Source organism: Molothrus aeneus, chromosome 2, assembly GCF_037042795.1.
Source record: "Molothrus aeneus isolate 106 chromosome 2, BPBGC_Maene_1.0, whole genome shotgun sequence".
Lineage (NCBI taxonomy): Eukaryota > Metazoa > Chordata > Aves > Passeriformes > Icteridae > Molothrus > Molothrus aeneus.
This window is the reverse complement of record NC_089647.1, coordinates 68039645-68057644: the sequence shown is the minus strand read 5'-3', so window position 1 is coordinate 68057644 and position 18000 is coordinate 68039645. Positions and strand designations below refer to the sequence as shown.

Below are 18000 nucleotides of genomic sequence, written 5' to 3'. Positions count from 1 at the left end.
AAATAATTTGGTGGAATGGTTCCTAAGATGTTTTGCTGGGTATCCATGTAAGTGCAGCAACTGTCCATTATTCTTTCCCTTTTTTGGCTTTAGTGACCTTCGTGGTACTGACAGCTCCAGATTCTACTGCATGTTAAGATTTTGATGCTATAGTTGAACAGTTAGAGTGGGTTTTTAACTATTGACTGCTTCTATGCTTACAGTAGGATTAATGGTGGAAAGTCAGAAATAAAGGACTTACTGATTTTTTTTTTCTTTTTTTTTTTTTCAATTTGTTGGTTCACTTGTTTTTTACTATGTATTACAAAGCTATACATTTAGTTGTGTTCATTGCTACCTTATTAATGCTATGGAACATGCTTTGTTTTGTTCTTCTGAATCTAAAAAGCATATTCAAATTAACTTCCCTTGTATATATTTGGCCGAAAACCAATACAAATGCTGAATTAAAAAAGGTGGTTGCAGCTGTGGTTATGTAGAATATTTGAGTGGCTTAGAAAATTAGGATTTTATAGATGATTGCATTTAGGTGTTGTTATATGAGGGGTAAAGTTGGCACTCCAGAAAATAGTAGCGGTGAATTGCAGAGAAGCATAACCAAGTCAGCCAACTGAAATTTCATGATTGATGATTGCAATATGTGGTCGCTAGAAATAAAGTCAGCATTGTTTATGAACTGCATTTGAGTACTCATGGATTGTATTAAATGAATCAGCAAGTGCTTGTGGGTGCTTAATTTTAAGTAAAAGGCAATGTAGCTACTAGCATTTATGGAGCATGGAATGATGTTTTAAAAAGATGTTGAAATTAAAAGAGGTTCCAAGAAGGATGAGATTTATCAGTGATATGGACAGAAGACCTGCATGTGGAAACCAAAGCATTGGTATTGTGTTGGACAGCTAATTACAAAGATGGTGGCTTAGAAAAAATGCTAGGGAAACTGTAAGTAACAAACTTGTCTCAAAATAGAAAATTCTTGATATTTTTGTTGCATTCAGTACAGCAAATATAAAATTGGTGAAAATTAATATGTTTTCACACTGTTAATTTTTAGTAAAGTATCTACAAAATATCAAATTTATGGTTCAAAAATATGTTTAGATGCCTGATACAACCTCAGTATTTTTCATAACTATCTAGGTAATACAGGGTTGTTTAGGTCACTTGGAGGTAACAATTGGACTTGCATTCATACTTTTAAAAAAAGCATCTGCTTGGAACTGTCTCACATGTAGTAAACTTCTAGGGACTGACTTGTAAATCTTTTGCTATCCTGGATACAGGTGTCTGTCTCATGATAATGAACAATATTGTGTAGGGCTTAGTTTGTTAACTGTAAAGAAGACAGTTATTATAGTTTCTAAGGTTCACAATATTTGCAAGACAAATTTCTGATAGTAATTGTTAGTTTATTAAAAAAGATAATGATGTATTTTGAGTTTGACAGTGAGGTGAAAGATGAAAAAAAGTGTGGCTAGGGTTTGTACTCTTAGAGATTCTCCAGAGTGTAGTCCTTGGTGTGTTGGTGGTTTTTTGTTTAATTGAGAGTAAGTTGAAAACATTCTACAATTTTGTAGCTTAAGGTGACTGGGTGTTCTATGGAGGTATTTTTCTTTCAGATCTTAAACTTGAGGGAGTCAGGTTTGTTAGAGCCTTAAAGTAGAATGTATTTTTGAATCAGAAGTTGTCCTATGCAATTTCTATAATAAGATTGAGAATAGTTGTTTTTAACATTAAGAGACAGACTTTGCTGCTCTTCAAATACTAGCACAACAAAAAATTTAAATTTGTCTTTTGGTTTTGTTCAGATAGTTTAGTAACTTGTTTTGATAGCTTTATATTTTTGGTTTCTCAGGAAACACTTGCCTTTGTCTGACATACTTGTTTGCTACCTTATTTATTTAGTATCTTAGCTAATGGTGAGGAATTCTCTCTACCTAAAATGGAGTAGGTTCAGTTCTGTTGATAAGATTTGTAATTTGCAGACTAAAGGAAAGGTATTTCCCACACCTTTCACACACACACACAGAGACAGCCCCCTCCCCCCCGAGATGTTAAACTTGAGGCTGAGTAATGAATGATCCACAAAAGCCCTGTACTAAAAGAGACAAATACTGGATTAAAGTGATTAAGGTGGAATGAACTGACTTAAATATTCTTTGTTCCTGCCCTGGTATACATTTTGTTAATAACCTTAAGCAAAAATTTAAATTTTTAAGTTGTAACAAAAAATAAAAGACAAATAATTACTTTCTTTAGGGACTGATTTTATGCATGTTAAAATTCATTAGGATAATGTTACCTTCGTAAATGTTCTCTTTTTTTGGTGTATGTATATAATATAAATTAATTCAGAGTAGTGTGTAATTTTAATTATAGAAATGTGAGCATTGGGGATAATGCTCACAATGAGAGGAAAGATAAAGGAAATAAAACAAGGGCATAGATAAGACTTCAAGATGAAATAGGTGAGGTTTTAGGAATTAGTTAGGAGTCACAATGTCTGCATCCAGGCTAGAATTTTGGGTGCGTTTTGTTAAGGAGTCTTAAACTTTTGCTCTGAAGTCTCAAAGGTGTTGCAAAGGGAGTGGGAGAATGGTTGCACAGAGAGCATCAGTAGGAGCAGTCAGGCTGTGACACAAGCTGAGGCAGCGCAGTACTTGTTTTTGCTCAAAAACCTTTCAGAGAGCAGTGAGAACAAGCTTAAGATGTCCTGAAAAGAACTATTTGCTTATTCTGTCCTTCAGAGCGTGGTTTGGAGGAGAGAGGTAGAGAGATACACACACTATTTCTATATCTATCTATATATATATAATGTAAGATATACATACATGAGATAATACAGTAAATAGATCTATTTTATGAAGCCTACCCAATCTCTTGATCTCAGATATTTAAAAACCAATCCAAAACCTCTGGAGAATTGATAACATTGCAGCAGAACTCTTTCTTATTGATTCCTACTGTAGTGGAAGTTCAGCAAACTGTGAACTTTTCCACTGGGTTATGTTCTCTACTTTCTCTGGCTGCCTCTGTCAGCTCCTATATGAGGTCTTCTGTCTGAAGATTGTGAAGAATAAACTTAGTTTCTCTCAAAGACACTATAACTGAGCAGGAAGGGCATTTATAAAAATGTGTGAAAATGTATTTTATTTTTTAGCCTTGAGGATGGTGGTGAGTTTTAGATCCTGGAAAAAACATTATTATGTTGACAGGTTTTTTCACTGTAGATTCCATGCATCTGTTTTCCCCCTACTCCATTGCAGATGTGAAATGTAAGGTGTAATTAGTAGGAAAATTGCTGTTGTGCTTTGAGGACTTGACTTGGTTATGTTTTTGTCCTGCCTCCAAGAAAAAATAGATGGTAAAATAATTTCTGAAAGATGGGAATCAAATTAAAGGTCAGCAAAGACAGTTGCAAGGCATCCAGTAGAATTTAGAGCTGACTTCCAGAATATATGTTATAAGCATGGGTGGCAGTTGCATTAACGATGGTATTTATTTTTGCATTTCTGTATTTTTCCTTACATTTTGCTCAGGGATGAGTCTCTGTTAAATACTTTATGGGGGCTCTGCTCCTGACCAAAAGACATAGTGAAGTTTTTAAGATACAATTGCTTATTTGTAATGTGCTAACCCTCCTCTCTTTCATCTTCATCATTATTAAATACAGAGTCTGAGAAGAAGTGCAAGGGAGCAGTCAGTGAAGAGAAGCATGACTGTAATCTCAGAATAGTCAGGAATTCTAAAAGGGAAAGTTAGAGATGTCTCTAACAGGACTTTTAAACATGTTCTGTTAGTTGGCTTAATGCATGTGTTTTATGAGTACATGTGGAGTTTTAGTGACTAGCAATTAATCTTTGTTTTTGTCACAATATAAAAATAATCTCACAGGCTTTGGAGGAGAAAGTTCTAGAGCTGCCAGTATCAGCTGTCAAATGTATTGTTATTCAGGATGTGAAGCCAGGTTGCAGGACCATTCTAGTTTGCTGGCTCACGTTAATGAGCAAGGAAAAAGAAGACTGTCAAAGAGTGAACTGAATAGAAATTAGAAGGGCTCAGAGGTACAGTTTGCCTTTTATTGTGCAAAAATTTTAAGCTTCCTTATTCTTTCAGGAAACTTAGTCTGCTTAGATATGCTCTTTTATGTAGTGGCTGACTTACATGTAATATTTGCTGGTATAATTGTATAGGTGGATTCTTGATTTTGATGCTGGTTTAACACTGTATCTTATATTACAAGTTTTATTTGAGTAATTCTCTTGTTTAGTGAGCACTGGGATATACTTTTTTGATGAAGATCTAAAAATACTGTATTGACATCTGTTCTGAAAAATCTGTACTTCTTTAGATCATTGAAGTTGGATTGTGTGAAGTCTTTGAATTGATAAAGGAGACGAGATTTTCTCATCCATCCTTGTGTCTCAGGAGCTTACAAGCCCTACTTAATGTGCTCCAAGGTCAGCAACCAGAAGGCCTGCAGTCAGAGCCTCCTGAAGTCCTAGGTAATCTCATCTCTTACTGTATTTTTATTAACATACACCTGTTATTGTGTTGGACAGAAGAAAATGGTTCTTGGCAAGTATTTGTGAGATGGTAACATGCTTGTTCTCAACTGACTGACTATTCTGGCCTGTTAGGTCCTTATGGTGCATGTATGGAGTACTTCCTCACTGAAACAAAGTAAAGAGCATCACAGCCTAAAAAATTGAGTTTTACTTTCTTACTGAAACATAAAATACTTGGTCTTATTGGAAAGAGTACAATTTTACGGTGAATTTCTCTTGTAATCTGCTGTTGTGGTCTATAGCTTAGATGTTTAATTTTGTAATTTATGTGGAGCTGCTAAGCAGAGTGTCACAATTCCTGTTTTTATTTTCTCTGGCCATCCCAAAGTTTCCCTGAAAATTAATTTTCTTTTACATGATATTGAAAATAAAAGTTGAACTTCTGATGCCTTTGAGAGCATGATTGACTATATCCTTTAAGTTAAAATCCCATGTTTGTTGATAGAACTGCAGAGAAGTCTAGGCTGTAGCCTGAGTTGTTTAAAGACAATTTTTAAAAAGTCTTTAGACTTCATGTATTTTTTCATGTTTTATGACTTAACAGTATTGCATCTCCAAAGATTGTAATTTGCTGCAGAAAACTTACTTTGTATTGATTCATGGAGTATTAAAAAGCTGCAAAGAAAACTTTTTGATTACTGCCCTAGTGATTAATTTTATCAGCTCTTGGGAAAATTTAGGTGGATTTCTGTTCACACCTGTTAGAGAAGTTCAGCCACCAAACAGTCTTTGGAAAGAGGCATATGATCAAAATAATTTTCAAGCCTCAATTTGAAATGCTTGTTCCTATGAAGTGGGTTGTGCTTCAACATGGGTAAGGGTCATAAAGAGTAGACAAGTGATCTACACATCATCTCAGTGATGGGGTAGACTGAATAGTGTCTACTATAATAACACTTTCTGGTCCAGTTCTTGTTAATGTGTTCCACTGTGACAGAAGGACTTGTAGTTTTTCTTCTTCAGCCATGGTGATTATCCAGACTTGATGTTTTCTGGCTGAAAAGAAGAAAAGTTAAGGATCATTCAGGTGCATTTAAGATGCTTTTCTGTCTGAAATTAGCTCTGAACATAATAGCTGAGGAAAGATATAATGTATTTTCCTATTTTATTTTCCCATTGATAGTGAAATTGTTTTGTATGATTTTGTGACTGATCTGTGCAATGGCTGTGTTTTATCTGCAGAATCTCTGTTCCAGCTGCTTTTGGAAATAACAGTCCGTAGCACGGGAATGAATGACAGCACGGGACAGTCCTTGACAGCGCTTTCCTGTGCTTGCCTCTTCAGTCTGGTGGCTGCCTGGGGAGAGACAGGAAGGACATTGCAAGCAATCTCTGCAATCCTCACCAATAATGGCAGCCATGCTTGTCAGACTATTCAGGTCTTGCACTAAAACTTCTCTGTATCTGGGAATTTATGTAAATGAGTACTTCTCATGAGTTCTGAGAAGATGTGTTGTTTAATTACCTTCCCCCCCACTGTTTTTGAGATGAGTTGGTATTTCTTGGTCTTTCTTGAGCTGGAGTTAGGACAGAAGGTACAACATTTTAAAAGAATTTCATCTTTTTCACTCACTTTTTCTTTTACTGTTTAGGTGCCAACCATTTTAAACTCTCTTCAGCGGAGTGTACAGGCAGTTCTGGTGGGCAAAATCCAAATCCAGGACTGGTTCAGTAATGGGATAAAAAAGGCAGCCTTGATGCACAAATGGCCATTGAAAGAAATATCTGTAGATGAAGATGACCAGTGCCTACTTCAGAGTGATGGTTTTTTCCTCTATCTCTTATGTAAAGATGGACTTTACAAAATTGGCTCTGGATACAGTGGGACAGTGAGGGTAATGTGTCTGCTTCTTGTCTGATGAGTGATACTTAGTATTTTAATTTAACTTTTATGATGTTTCCATGGGCAATCTTACATAGCTTATTGATCATCAGTTCTATTACAGTTTGTGTAAATTTTTCTGATGATTTCTATGACAACTTGACAACATTTTCTTAGAATTTTCACTTTGCAATATGGTTGAAGATATTTCTTAGATGGGAAATGATTGTTGAGTTTTCACTCTGGTATTTCTTAAATGATGGAAATTTTTTGCTTTTCAGGGCCATATATACAATTCTACATCCCGCATCAAAAACAGAAAAGAAAAGAAGTCTTGGTTAGGTTATGCTCAGGTAAGTGAATACTTAAAATATAAAATGTGCAGCCCTCCTTATCCCTCATAAATAATTTAAGTAGACCCTGCCTTAGAGTAAGCTTACATGGATATTTTATAGTTGCTTTGGCTTTCTTTATAAAAAACAAAATTTTTTGTACTGGCTTCTAAATTATGGAGGATGATGGACCTGTAATCACTGGTCTGTGGAAAGGAATAATGGAGTGTCTTTGCTTTGTGTTGTCACTGTAAAGACTTTTGCAAAATATATTTTTGCACATCAGTTTATAGTCTGTATAGTCAATTGTGTGGTTCTGATGTATGTGCATGTCAGTGGATGTAAGAAAGTGTTGTAACAACAAACATGTAAAAAATACTTGAAATCCCTGTTTTGAAAAGAAATTGACATGAAAACATCTGCAGTAAAATAAGGAAATGCTGTTTTAGTTGGGGAGGATTGAGCGTATGTAAACAATACATAGAGATAATTATTGACATTGTCATTGCAGAGTTAACTATATTTGTATGGTTTGTGTTTTTTAGAGTTAGTTTCTGGAATATCAACCAATTTTTCTTATACCTTTATTATTCATTATAAAAAACCCTCAAAACATAAAAAACTATTTCAGAGAACAATTAATTTACTGAATTTATTGTATATTTACTCTTAACTGAGCGATCTCATTGTCCCAATGTGATTTTTAATGTACTCTTTGCCACACTTTTGAAGTGAAATTGTTCATTGCAAGTATGTGTTCTTTCATTGCAGTTATTGTGTTTATGTAAACACAAACACATGAAATCTGGTTTTATTTAATGTAAAAGCAGATCACCAAAAGGTACACTGACACAAAACAAATGGGTGTGGATGTATTCATTCTGGAGCCTGTTTTATCAGTTCAGAAAGGAACAGGATTCATGTGGTTTCATTATATAGTGTTACATATTTGGACCTTCTGTACATAACTATATGTGATGCTTTTTGAGTGCTTGTACGGGTGTGTGCATTCACACAGTGACTGTAGCCAAGGGCGCTGCAGTTTGGACAAGTGTCATTCTGTGGCTATATTTATAGAAAGGTGTGTGACTTGCACTTACTGCTAGTTACGTGTCCATAAGAGTTAAAATGTCCTTAGTGTCATTTCCCTTCAGGTGCATGGTTAAGTTAAATTCAGGTGATTTTTCTTACTTCATCATATTACTTTTAGATTGAAGCTTTACTATCTACTTTAATGCTCTTTGCTTAATTTATGTGGGTTTGTTTTCCGGATTTTGCCAAGATTTATTTATCCAGTAGTTTCAATGGAAGGAACTGTCTTAGTGTGGGAGTCAAAGTAGTTAACGAATACTTTTTTTATTCTAGGTTTTAATGCATGTATTAGTATGCATTAATGATTGCTCTTCTATATAGGACAACATTATCTATTGCCTTCCTGGTATTCCTGTGACTAGTCTGTTGATTTGAAAAGTGGACACACAAATCTAAATCTAATTGTATACAGATATAAATAACAATTAAAATGTGGGGCTTCAAAAGTTGTATACAAGCTTCAGCATGCTAATCTATGGCATGTAGAAAGTGGAGGAAGGGAGTCAAATTTCCGTTTTTTAATAAGAAATTTAGTTAAAATTTGGGTTAGTAGAAAAAATGTTGATCATCATTTGATGTAAAAGGCTTCCATTATTTTAAAGCAATATCTAAAATAATCATTGCATTTTTTCCCCTTTTAGTATCTCTTAATGTATTTTAGGAGTATTTTCATACCCCCACATATTTTTTTTGTTCTTGCCAGGGCTATTTATTATACAGAGATGCGAATAATCACAGTATGACAGCCATAAGAATAAACCCTGAAACTTTGGAACAAGACGGTACAGTTGCTTTGCCAGGTGAGAACCTCCAGATGAGAGCAATTTGGTAGAGTTTGCTGTTTCCCTGTTCTGTATTTTCAGGCAAGCAGAAGAGAAACTGAGATTTTTCAGGCCACAGATAGATTGCTTTATGACTTTGCTTTGCTTCAGACCAGCTTCAGTATTTTACTTAAAGGCCTTGCATCTTACTCCAGTTGCTGGAAGAATATTGCAACATTTTATAATATGTGAACATCTTAATTTAAAGACTACAAGAGCTTAAATTTCTTCCTAAAAGTTTTCTTTTCTTTCTCATGTTTGGCTCATGTATGACTTTGTTTCCAGGATTTCTTACATGTAGGCAGTTATAAACTATGAACAAAACAATTTTGTTTTTAATAGGGTAAAAATATATCCAAAAAGCAAAGGCAGCTAATGAACAGTGATGGACCATGCTGGTGAATTTTGGTTGATTTGTTGGGAGAATATTTTTTTTTTGGTTTTGGGGGTTTTGGGTGGGGTTTGTTTGCTTGTGGGGGGTTGTTTGTGTTCATTTTGTTGTCCTTTTTCAGAGGAGCCTCATAACTTCAGTCTGTTTAGAGAATAAGAATGTTCCTGGAACATGCTTTAAGGGCCTTCTAGTGAAATCCATCTGTTCTTAGCTACACAGATAAATAGCAGAAGGACACAAGAATATTTTTTAATCAAACAATGACAGGCTTATTTTGTAGATCACAAGAAAGATTTTGTTTCATCCTGACATAAATAAGAAAGCACGGGCTGAAACCTCAGAAAAGTTCTCTAGGATTTTTGTCTTTAAAATGCAAACAGCAATTTTTTAAACAAGTTCTGAATATTGAATCTAGTCCATGCATCCTTCTGCACATCCTTAAAGTATGGACATCTTTTTAAGCTGCTCTTACTCTTTGTGGTGGCTGTAAGAGGTATTTCAGTGAGAGCACATTCAAGGACCTGAAAAACTGCCTTTCAGAGTGGTTTTTCAGCTTTGTTCACCTCAGGGCAGCTTCTTACACAGTAGGGTTCATTGATGTCCTTAATTATGTTACCATTTGTAAACAAATTAGTGTTCCTCATGCAAGTCTTGAGAGAGATTTGAGCACATTTAAAGTCTACCCTTTGGAGCTCTTGCTTGTTTTTGCAAATCTCAGTGACAAGTGTCGTTCTGCAAGACTGCCTTGTATTTATACTGTAAAAAGGTACAAATCAAATGTGTGTGCCTTCTCAACAATTTGCAAAAGCAAATCCCAATGGGAATACCCATTCAGAAATTTCTCAAACTGTCCTCTCAGCTGCATTTTGTATGGTTTGTGATGGTGTTAGAGTAGATGTTAGATGTTCTCTGTAACTCCAGTCCATTGTATTTCAGTCCTTGAACTTTGCTGTTTTGCTTTGTGCACTTCTATGCATTTATATCAGTGTGTTATTATGAGAAGATATGACCTTGTTCTTTTGCCTGGGACAAATTCCAGGAGGTCCACTTCTGGTTATTTTCCTTTCCCATTAGAAAAAATGAAATGAAGGTAGGGGGAAGGTGTCTGACCTGAGGAAAACAGTAGGTACTTAATTCTGAATAGTAGTGGCTGCCTCACTGCAATCTTATGGTGACTTGCAAGTTGTTCTAGTTTTGAAAAGCCATGCTGGATAGAACTAGAGGCCAGTGACCTTGCTAACAGCTGAACACAGCAAATATTTGCTCCTAGTTGGGATGATATTCAGGCATGGCTCTATCTGGAATTAATCTCTTTCAAATGCCTGGGCTGGTCATAGTGCATTAAAGAAAGGTATTAGAATTTATTCATACATGGGATGCATAGGAGGTTAGGACATTGGATTACAAGTTGATCCTAGATAGAAGTCACATGACCTTAGAAAAGTCAGAGAACTATGGAACATTATTTTCTCCTTTCTCAGACAGTAGGATCCATCAGCTTCTTGAAGCCATAAACTTCTGTTTTTAAAGGGCAGTCTTTCCACTCTGAAAGATAATCTTTCAAATCCAGCCTTGTTTCTGGAACTACCAGGCTGTGTGTCAACATTCTTGTGTCTGAGCCTTTTGCCCAGATTTATACACTGTACCTGAGTTGAGTATCTGTTTTCTCAGTCCATGTATCATAAAAGAATGTCTGAATTCCATGAGAATTTACTAGATGACTAGACCTGAATTTACAGAGGTTTTCATCTTTGCCATTTCTTACAACAGTGATGCTTACTGCATACCTTAAAACAGCTTCTGTGTTCAGCTGGATAAATTGAAGTCACATGGTATATGGTTTTATTGTTCTTTGAAATTGCAAATTAGTGTCTTAGGCTCAGGACTATTCCCTTAGTGTGGAAAGTACTGCTAACTGAGGGTAGCCTAAGTGATCTCAAATCACACCTAGCAGGTGCAGAATGTGCATATGAATGTGGAAGGTGATGCTTCACAGAGGCTTCCTTTGAAGCTTCTAAGGAGGCTGTGATTAAAAGATGTCTGTAGTTATGTGGTTTTGGTATATAAACCCTTTCTCTTATAGCAATCTTCAGACAGAATGCTTGGTTATCCTTATCCCCATAGTAATATACAAAGTCAGACTGAATAAGATTTAGAATTGATCATACAAGCTTCTTCCTAGCTGAGACACTGTACTAGTTTTTCCAAATACTCCATTTGTCTTACGTTTTTTAGTCTTCCCAATGATTTGATTTTTAATGCTGGGCCTGTTTGGTAGCTAAGCAAGCGCTAAGTTTTAGGAAGTCTTCTGGAGAGCATGTATGTAAAAAAACAAAAAAAAACCACCTCTGTTCTAGATTTCCTCTTTGAGCAGATCTACCAAACATAGCAACAACCCCCAGAAATGCTTACCAGGAGACTCACCTTTCTTGAGGTGACTCAAGCAATAGGCTAAGTAGTGCAATATGGACCCACTGGTGGCCAGAATGTGCTGTTTCCTTGGCTGTTCTGCTTGTGTGAGCATGTAATTTTCAGTCATTCAGGGAAACTTCATGCTTACCAGCTTCCTGTAACCTTTGGAGAAATGTCATTTAGGTTAGTTTTGGAACTTCTCATCAAGTTACTGGTACTTCTTTTATGACTAACATGACTTTGCAGCATAGAGAATTAGTAGCGTGGACTGCCTTTGGTTGTTAAATCCAAGATTATTTTTGAGAGAGCAGTATTTCAAGGTTCAGTGTTTCTGCTGCCTTTCTCCATCATCTTGCTGCTTACTTTCTGTGATTCATTCCTGGTTGTGCTCTAAGGGGAAGGAATGTTGTCTGCTTTTGATGTTTTGCTTCCAGATGTGAAAGTGAGTGAGGGCTTTTTAATGCATGTTCTGTTCCTGATTAAGACACTATATTGGACTGGGCAGTGTATCAGGAAAAAGTAAACAGTGGGTTTCTAAGGGGTGTTTTCAGCTGTATTATTTTAGTGCTTTAGCTAGGTAGCAAAAATCCAGTGAACTTACTGGTTATGCTAGAAAGACATTAAGTATGCTCCATTTAGCATTAAATTTATTTGATAAAATGTTAATACTGGATCTTTGTTCAGATTATGAAGCAAATATTTGGAGTGTAAAGTGGCTGTCCTATAGTATTTTTGGAAGAGGTCTTTTTTCTGTGTGTAATCAATGAGACAAACACAAACCATATGATATCAATCTCTTTGCCAGTAGCTCCATCAGCACTGCAGGAAGAGAAGAAGAAATTGTGTAGGGACGTAGATTTAAACTTGCATGGTATTTTTCTTTTTCTCCTAATTTGGATAGAATTCTTTCCCTCCCATTTTCTTGCAATTATCTGAGCTATTTTCAATTAATGAGTGATGTATTCAAGTATATACTTCATAGTTTTCAAAAAACTCCTAGATTTTCAGTTAATAGTTGGTGAGATTTATAAATTGTGAAAAAATGAGATAAATAATGAAAACAATGATTAATTCATTTCTGTAGGTTTTATGTGCTGGAGCAAGGAGACATTTCTTTGAAGATAATGGTGTTTATATTAAAAAAAGGTTTTGGGAAAGGAGAACGATTTAATAGTCCTGGAAAATTTGAATTTATTTGTGTTGTAATAGTTTGAAATATGCTTCACAGGTGACTACCTGTGAAAGGTGAATGCCTTTCTTTTGCAGTTAAATATTGGGGTGTAACCACTCACATTCATACATTGGAAAGTGCTCTAATAACTCTTACAGGAGCTAAGAAGAATTACATGCTTTTGGTGAGACAGGACATCTTAATGTAAAATAACACATTATCAGAATGGAATGGTCTCACTTGAGACAAAGTAGAACTCTCATGATCTGATTGGAGTGAGGATGAATTAGACAGAAGCAGAGATCAGTGTATGTATGTATGCTAATATAAACTGATGCAGTGCACTTCATATTTCTCTCACAGATTGTCATACTGAAGGGCAGAATATCCTTTTCACAGATGGAGAATATATTAATCAAATAGCAGCATCTAGAGATGTAAGTTTTACAACTGGATTTTCTTTTACAATATTTATAGCCTCCTTTTTGCTTCATGTTTGGCTTTTTCTTCACTAACACAATTAAGGAAGAAATCCATGTAACTAGAAATAATGAGAAACTTCCATATTTGTGCATAAAAATGCAGTATTTCGTTATTAATTCACACAATTTTGATCTGTGATTGATTTTTTTATTTTTCAGATAAGTTTTAAGAAAAACTCCATTGCTCTTGCAGGAAAAGAAAAAAATCTCATACGTTGAATAATATGTTCTACAGGTTCTTTGTAGGATAAGCTTTGTAGATCTTAACGATAAAATTTTTTTTCTTTATTAATTTCCTGTAATTGCTTTGGAACTTATTGGAGCATTTCAGACAGTTTTATTAGAAGAGATAGGAAATATACTACATTCCAATTGATTTTTGTGTGGAAATTGCCTGATGGCCAAAGCTGTAGAAACTCAAAGTGCTCCTACTAGGGACAAAACTGTAGTGGTGGTTATATTTTTTTCAGCAGACAGTTACTATGTTTTTAATTCTGGTGTGGTTTTTCAAGTGAGAAATCTGCAAAACAGGGATGGGTTGAAACTGGGTTGGCAACAGATGCTAAACATCAACTGTAGATGTTTAGAAACATTTTGGTAGAAAAACCAAGATTAATCCATTTCCCTCCTAACAGAATCAACTGTTAGGTTTTTTTTTAACATGACTGCACTTGTAAACAGAAAACTCTTCTAGCTACTCTTTACAGCAGTCACTCTGCATGCAGAATTTTGAGTTCTGAGTAAGAAGTTCAGGGCTTAAACATAGATGTAAATAATTGCAAGAGTAAGATTTCTATAGCAGTTTACTATTTTTATAGTGTTCATAGCATTTTCTTAGAACTCAATGAGTTTAAGGAGTAAGATACCTCAGCTTGTCCTGGTGGCCACTTAATTATTTTCTCCTCTGTGGTAATTATAAAAAAAGTTACTTTATCAATGTGTCCTCTGACATTTACTCTGAAATAGTACTATGTTGATGCACTTAGGACTTGAGAAGTAAATTAATTAATTTCTTGTACAGTATAAAGTGGATTTTTGTATTTTTTACAGGATGGCTTTGTAGTGCGAATATTTGCTACGAGTACTGAGCCAGTATTGCAACAAGAACTGCAGCTTAAGCTTGCAAGAAAATGCTTACATGCCTGTGGCATCTCATTGTTTGATCTGGAAAAAGATTTGCACATTATCAGTAAGTTCTCTTCTTTGAAGGTTAATAACAAGCCTGATAATTCAAAAAGTAGAGCTGAAACATTGCATTTTCCTTTGGCTCTACTATGTGCAGGAAGGTACAGCTCCATAATAAACACATGGAGAAGGGTGTGAAACCATTCAGGCATTACTTGACTCAGAGTCAAATCCATACACCCATTTGGAACCACCTTTCTGTCTCTAGTACTGTTCATGGTTTTCAGTATTTTCCTTCAGTTGTATAATAAATATATAATTGTTTGAAGCTTGGACTTTATAATAAGCTGCAGAACTCCTTGCTGTGGGTCAAAGTCAACAATTTACAAGGATCACTGACTGGATTAAAGGGAGAAAGAATTACATTGAAAAACACATTTGCATCAGAATTTGAGGTGAAGAATTGTTTCTATCTATGAAGGTATTTTGAAAAAAGATCACTTGGCCTTTGCTTTGAGGTATTTTTGCTCTATTGAGCTTGCTTTTGGCTCTATCAGAACAAAAGAAAAAGCATGTTTGGCTCCATGGAGCAGCAGAGGTGGATAGGTGACTGGTCTGTGAAACTGCCTGGTTAAACTGTTCAGTTAACACAATCTTACTTGCACAGGTACAGGGTTTGATGAGGAATCAGCTGTCCTTGGTGCTGGGAGAGAGTTTGCACTGATGAAAACTGCTAGTGGAAAGGTACTGAAAATGTTCTGTAGTAAATAGCAAATTGCACCAATCGATTTCTGTGGTTTTTAATTTAAACATTATTTTCCATAATTTCTTTTTTGCCTTTTCAGTATGTTAGAATGTATTTTTATGACTGTACTCGAATATATTTTTCAGAGCCTGCTTTAGAACCTAAAAGGCAAATAGTTATTTAAAAAAAAGATTAGATAATCAATCAACCAATAAGATAATCAACCATTCAGATGTTGGAAGCCCTTAGAAATCCATTACTTGAATTTATAGGAATTTCTACAGTCAGTCTTACAATAAAGGGCTTTGTTTAAATTTGGGAAACAAAACTGTCTTCTGTCTAGAAATGATGTGTTAGCACCTTTGCAAATTTGACCACCTCATAACTTTCCACAGTCTGACTGTAGTAATTTATTTAAATCCCATCCTGATTTTTTTTCTGATCTTTTAGAGAATTATTGATTCCCCTATGCAAATGTTTCAATTGATTTCTTCAAACCTATTCTTAATGATTTGATACGTTATTTTGCTCAGTGGAGACTTTTTGAAGCATTTGCATAATCATGGAGATTTAGAAATAATACTGTTGGTGACTCTTTACATTATTTACTGTGGTTCAATTTCAGTGTGAAAGACTAATGCTGTTTATCTTGTAGAAACATAGTTCTTAATTACATATTCAAAATTGCAATGGCTTTGTTGGAATGAAGGCCTTGCTCTGCTGCTGTCAGAGCAGTAAGATTGCTTAAAATGTTAGAGTAAATATTTTTTAAGAGAATTTAATGGTATGTACCAGAATTTGACCAAATAGAACTCTTCAGCATTGAGGGAGACAGTTGCCTGTTCAGTATAAAATTACCACATTTCCTGGGTTTGCTCTATAGATTGTCTGTTAAGGTAGGAAATACAATATGTAAGGCAATGTGAAGTGGCCTCAGGTGCCCCATAGGCTGACATACTAATTTTCTAGAGCTGTTGAGTTGCATGGTTCTAAAGGAAACTTTTTAGTTCATGTCAGTATTTTTGTGTTTGTTCACGTGAAATATCTTACTCTGTTATTTTTGTAGTCAATGGCCACTGTGCATTTACTAAACATGTTTTACAAATGTGTTGAAGCATATTAAAATATATAGTAATTTTTTTTTTTCAGTTGATTTTATTGTTATGATACCATCTTGTTTTTACACAGACCAGACATTTTTGTGAGGTGTTTTAAAATGCTTCCTCTGAGTAGTTTCTTTGGTTTCTTTCTTGTGTGTTCAACTCATCTAGCCAAACAATTATATATGAAAACCCACTCAGTGGCTCAGTAGAAAGCACAATTCCAAACAATCTAATCTAAGAATCTAATCAGAATGTTTCCCCCATTAAGTCAAAATTGATGGGTTTGGGACAGAGATAGTGAAATGGCATAAACAAAGTCAGGAAGAGTGCAGTGTGCTTTGAAATGAAAGGAATTAAAAACCATGCAACTTTGAGAATTATGTAAGCTTGAAGTGCTGTGTCATAACTAAAACTGATAAACTTTTTTCTCCTAGATTTATTATACTGGCAAATATCAGAGCCTTGGAATCAAACAAGGTGGCCCTTCAGCTGGCAAATGGGTTGAACTCCCAATCACAAAATCTCCAAAGATTATTCAGTTTTCTGTTGGACATGATGGCTCACATGCCTTACTTGTTGCTGAGGATGGAAGTATATTCTTCACAGGCTCTGCTAGTAAAGGAGAGGATGGTGAATCAAGTATGTACCATTGCTTGCTTGACCAGTGGTTGGAAAAAGCCTCTTAAAGAGTTATTAATTTGAAAATAAGAGTTTCAGCATTTTCCAGGAACATGTAAGCATTCCATTTGTGCTGGAGATGATGCTGGCCACAAGTCCTGGCAACCAGTGCCGAAACCTCTCCCAGCTACAGAATCCAATCTGTGTTTTACCACAGTTCAGGGTGTGTGGTGGAAATACTATTTTAGATTTGTCCCAAGAAAAGACAGTAGTAAATTTGGTCAAGAGGCCATGCTGTCTGCCTGGAACTTGGAAAAACTGTGGAGTGGAGCCAAACTTTTGCCTCTTCACTGTTGTTTTATTGAGCTTTGGAAATGGGTGTTTTGCTGGCTGGTGGAGGTGCATTGATGAGAACTTGTAGAAGCAGATCTTCTGTGCTCGATCCAGCAGAATTCTTCAGATGTTAAAGAAGACAGATTAATTTGATCTTCAGGCTAATAAATGCCTCATCAATATAAGATTAACACATTTCCTAGTCTTGATTTCTGTAGTTGTGTGTGTAGGTTGAAACAGACTTTGTAAGACAACTGAAGATATCTTTAAGTGCCCTGAAGCTGTGATCTGCTATAATATTGAATTAAAGACTTCACTTTAGGAAACAGGTGGGAGATGTTGATGTGGTAGATTAGTAAGAGTAATTAACATGATTTGAAATACTTGAAGAATCATTTCTAAAAGATACTGATCTAATCATGTCTTGGCTTGCCATTGAATTTTTTGAGAGGAGCCAGTATAATCCAATTAAAACTAGATCAGGAGATTGTACCTATAGTGAGTTGTTTGTTTGGGTTTTTTTCATTAGTGGTCTGAAAACTATAATTATGCCTCTGATGGTTTGAGGATTTTTTGGTAGATATACTTGTAATTTATTTCTTTATTTAAAGCTAAAAGCAGACGGCAATCAAAACCATATAAGCCTAAAAAAATTATTAAAATGGAAGGAAAGATTGTCATATCTACAGCGTGCAATAATGGAAGCAGTTCTGTAATTTCCAAAGATGGAGAACTCTACATGTTTGGAAAAGATGCCATTTACTCTGATAGTACAAGTAAGTTAATATTGGGCTTCTGCATTATTTTTCAACTGAAGTAATTGAAATTAGTATGGAAGTTTTTAGCCCATGAAAATGTTGTTTGTGTGTTTACTAATGTATTTCTGACATTCTGTTGATTCAGACAGATATGACAGAAGGGTAGAAAAAGGTAGTTTCCAAAAGTTCTGTAACTTAATTTAGCACCAGTGGTGACAAATATCCAA

The 18000-nt window shown here is 35.2% G+C and overlaps 1 protein-coding gene across 1 annotated transcript in view; it reads left to right on the top strand.

Moving 5' to 3' along the window:
• MYCBP2 (MYC binding protein 2) overlaps positions 1-18000 on the top strand; it is a 175113-nt gene that overhangs the window by 31943 nt on the left and 125170 nt on the right. The window contains exons 4-13 of the mRNA XM_066545089.1: positions 4352-4505; positions 5751-5947; positions 6161-6403; positions 6672-6743; positions 8518-8614; positions 12973-13046; positions 14142-14280; positions 14884-14960; positions 16499-16703; positions 17627-17791. Of these exons, the coding sequence (XP_066401186.1) occupies positions 4352-4505; positions 5751-5947; positions 6161-6403; positions 6672-6743; positions 8518-8614; positions 12973-13046; positions 14142-14280; positions 14884-14960; positions 16499-16703; positions 17627-17791 (1423 nt within the window). The remainder of the gene's footprint in view (positions 1-4351; positions 4506-5750; positions 5948-6160; positions 6404-6671; positions 6744-8517; positions 8615-12972; positions 13047-14141; positions 14281-14883; positions 14961-16498; positions 16704-17626; positions 17792-18000) is intronic.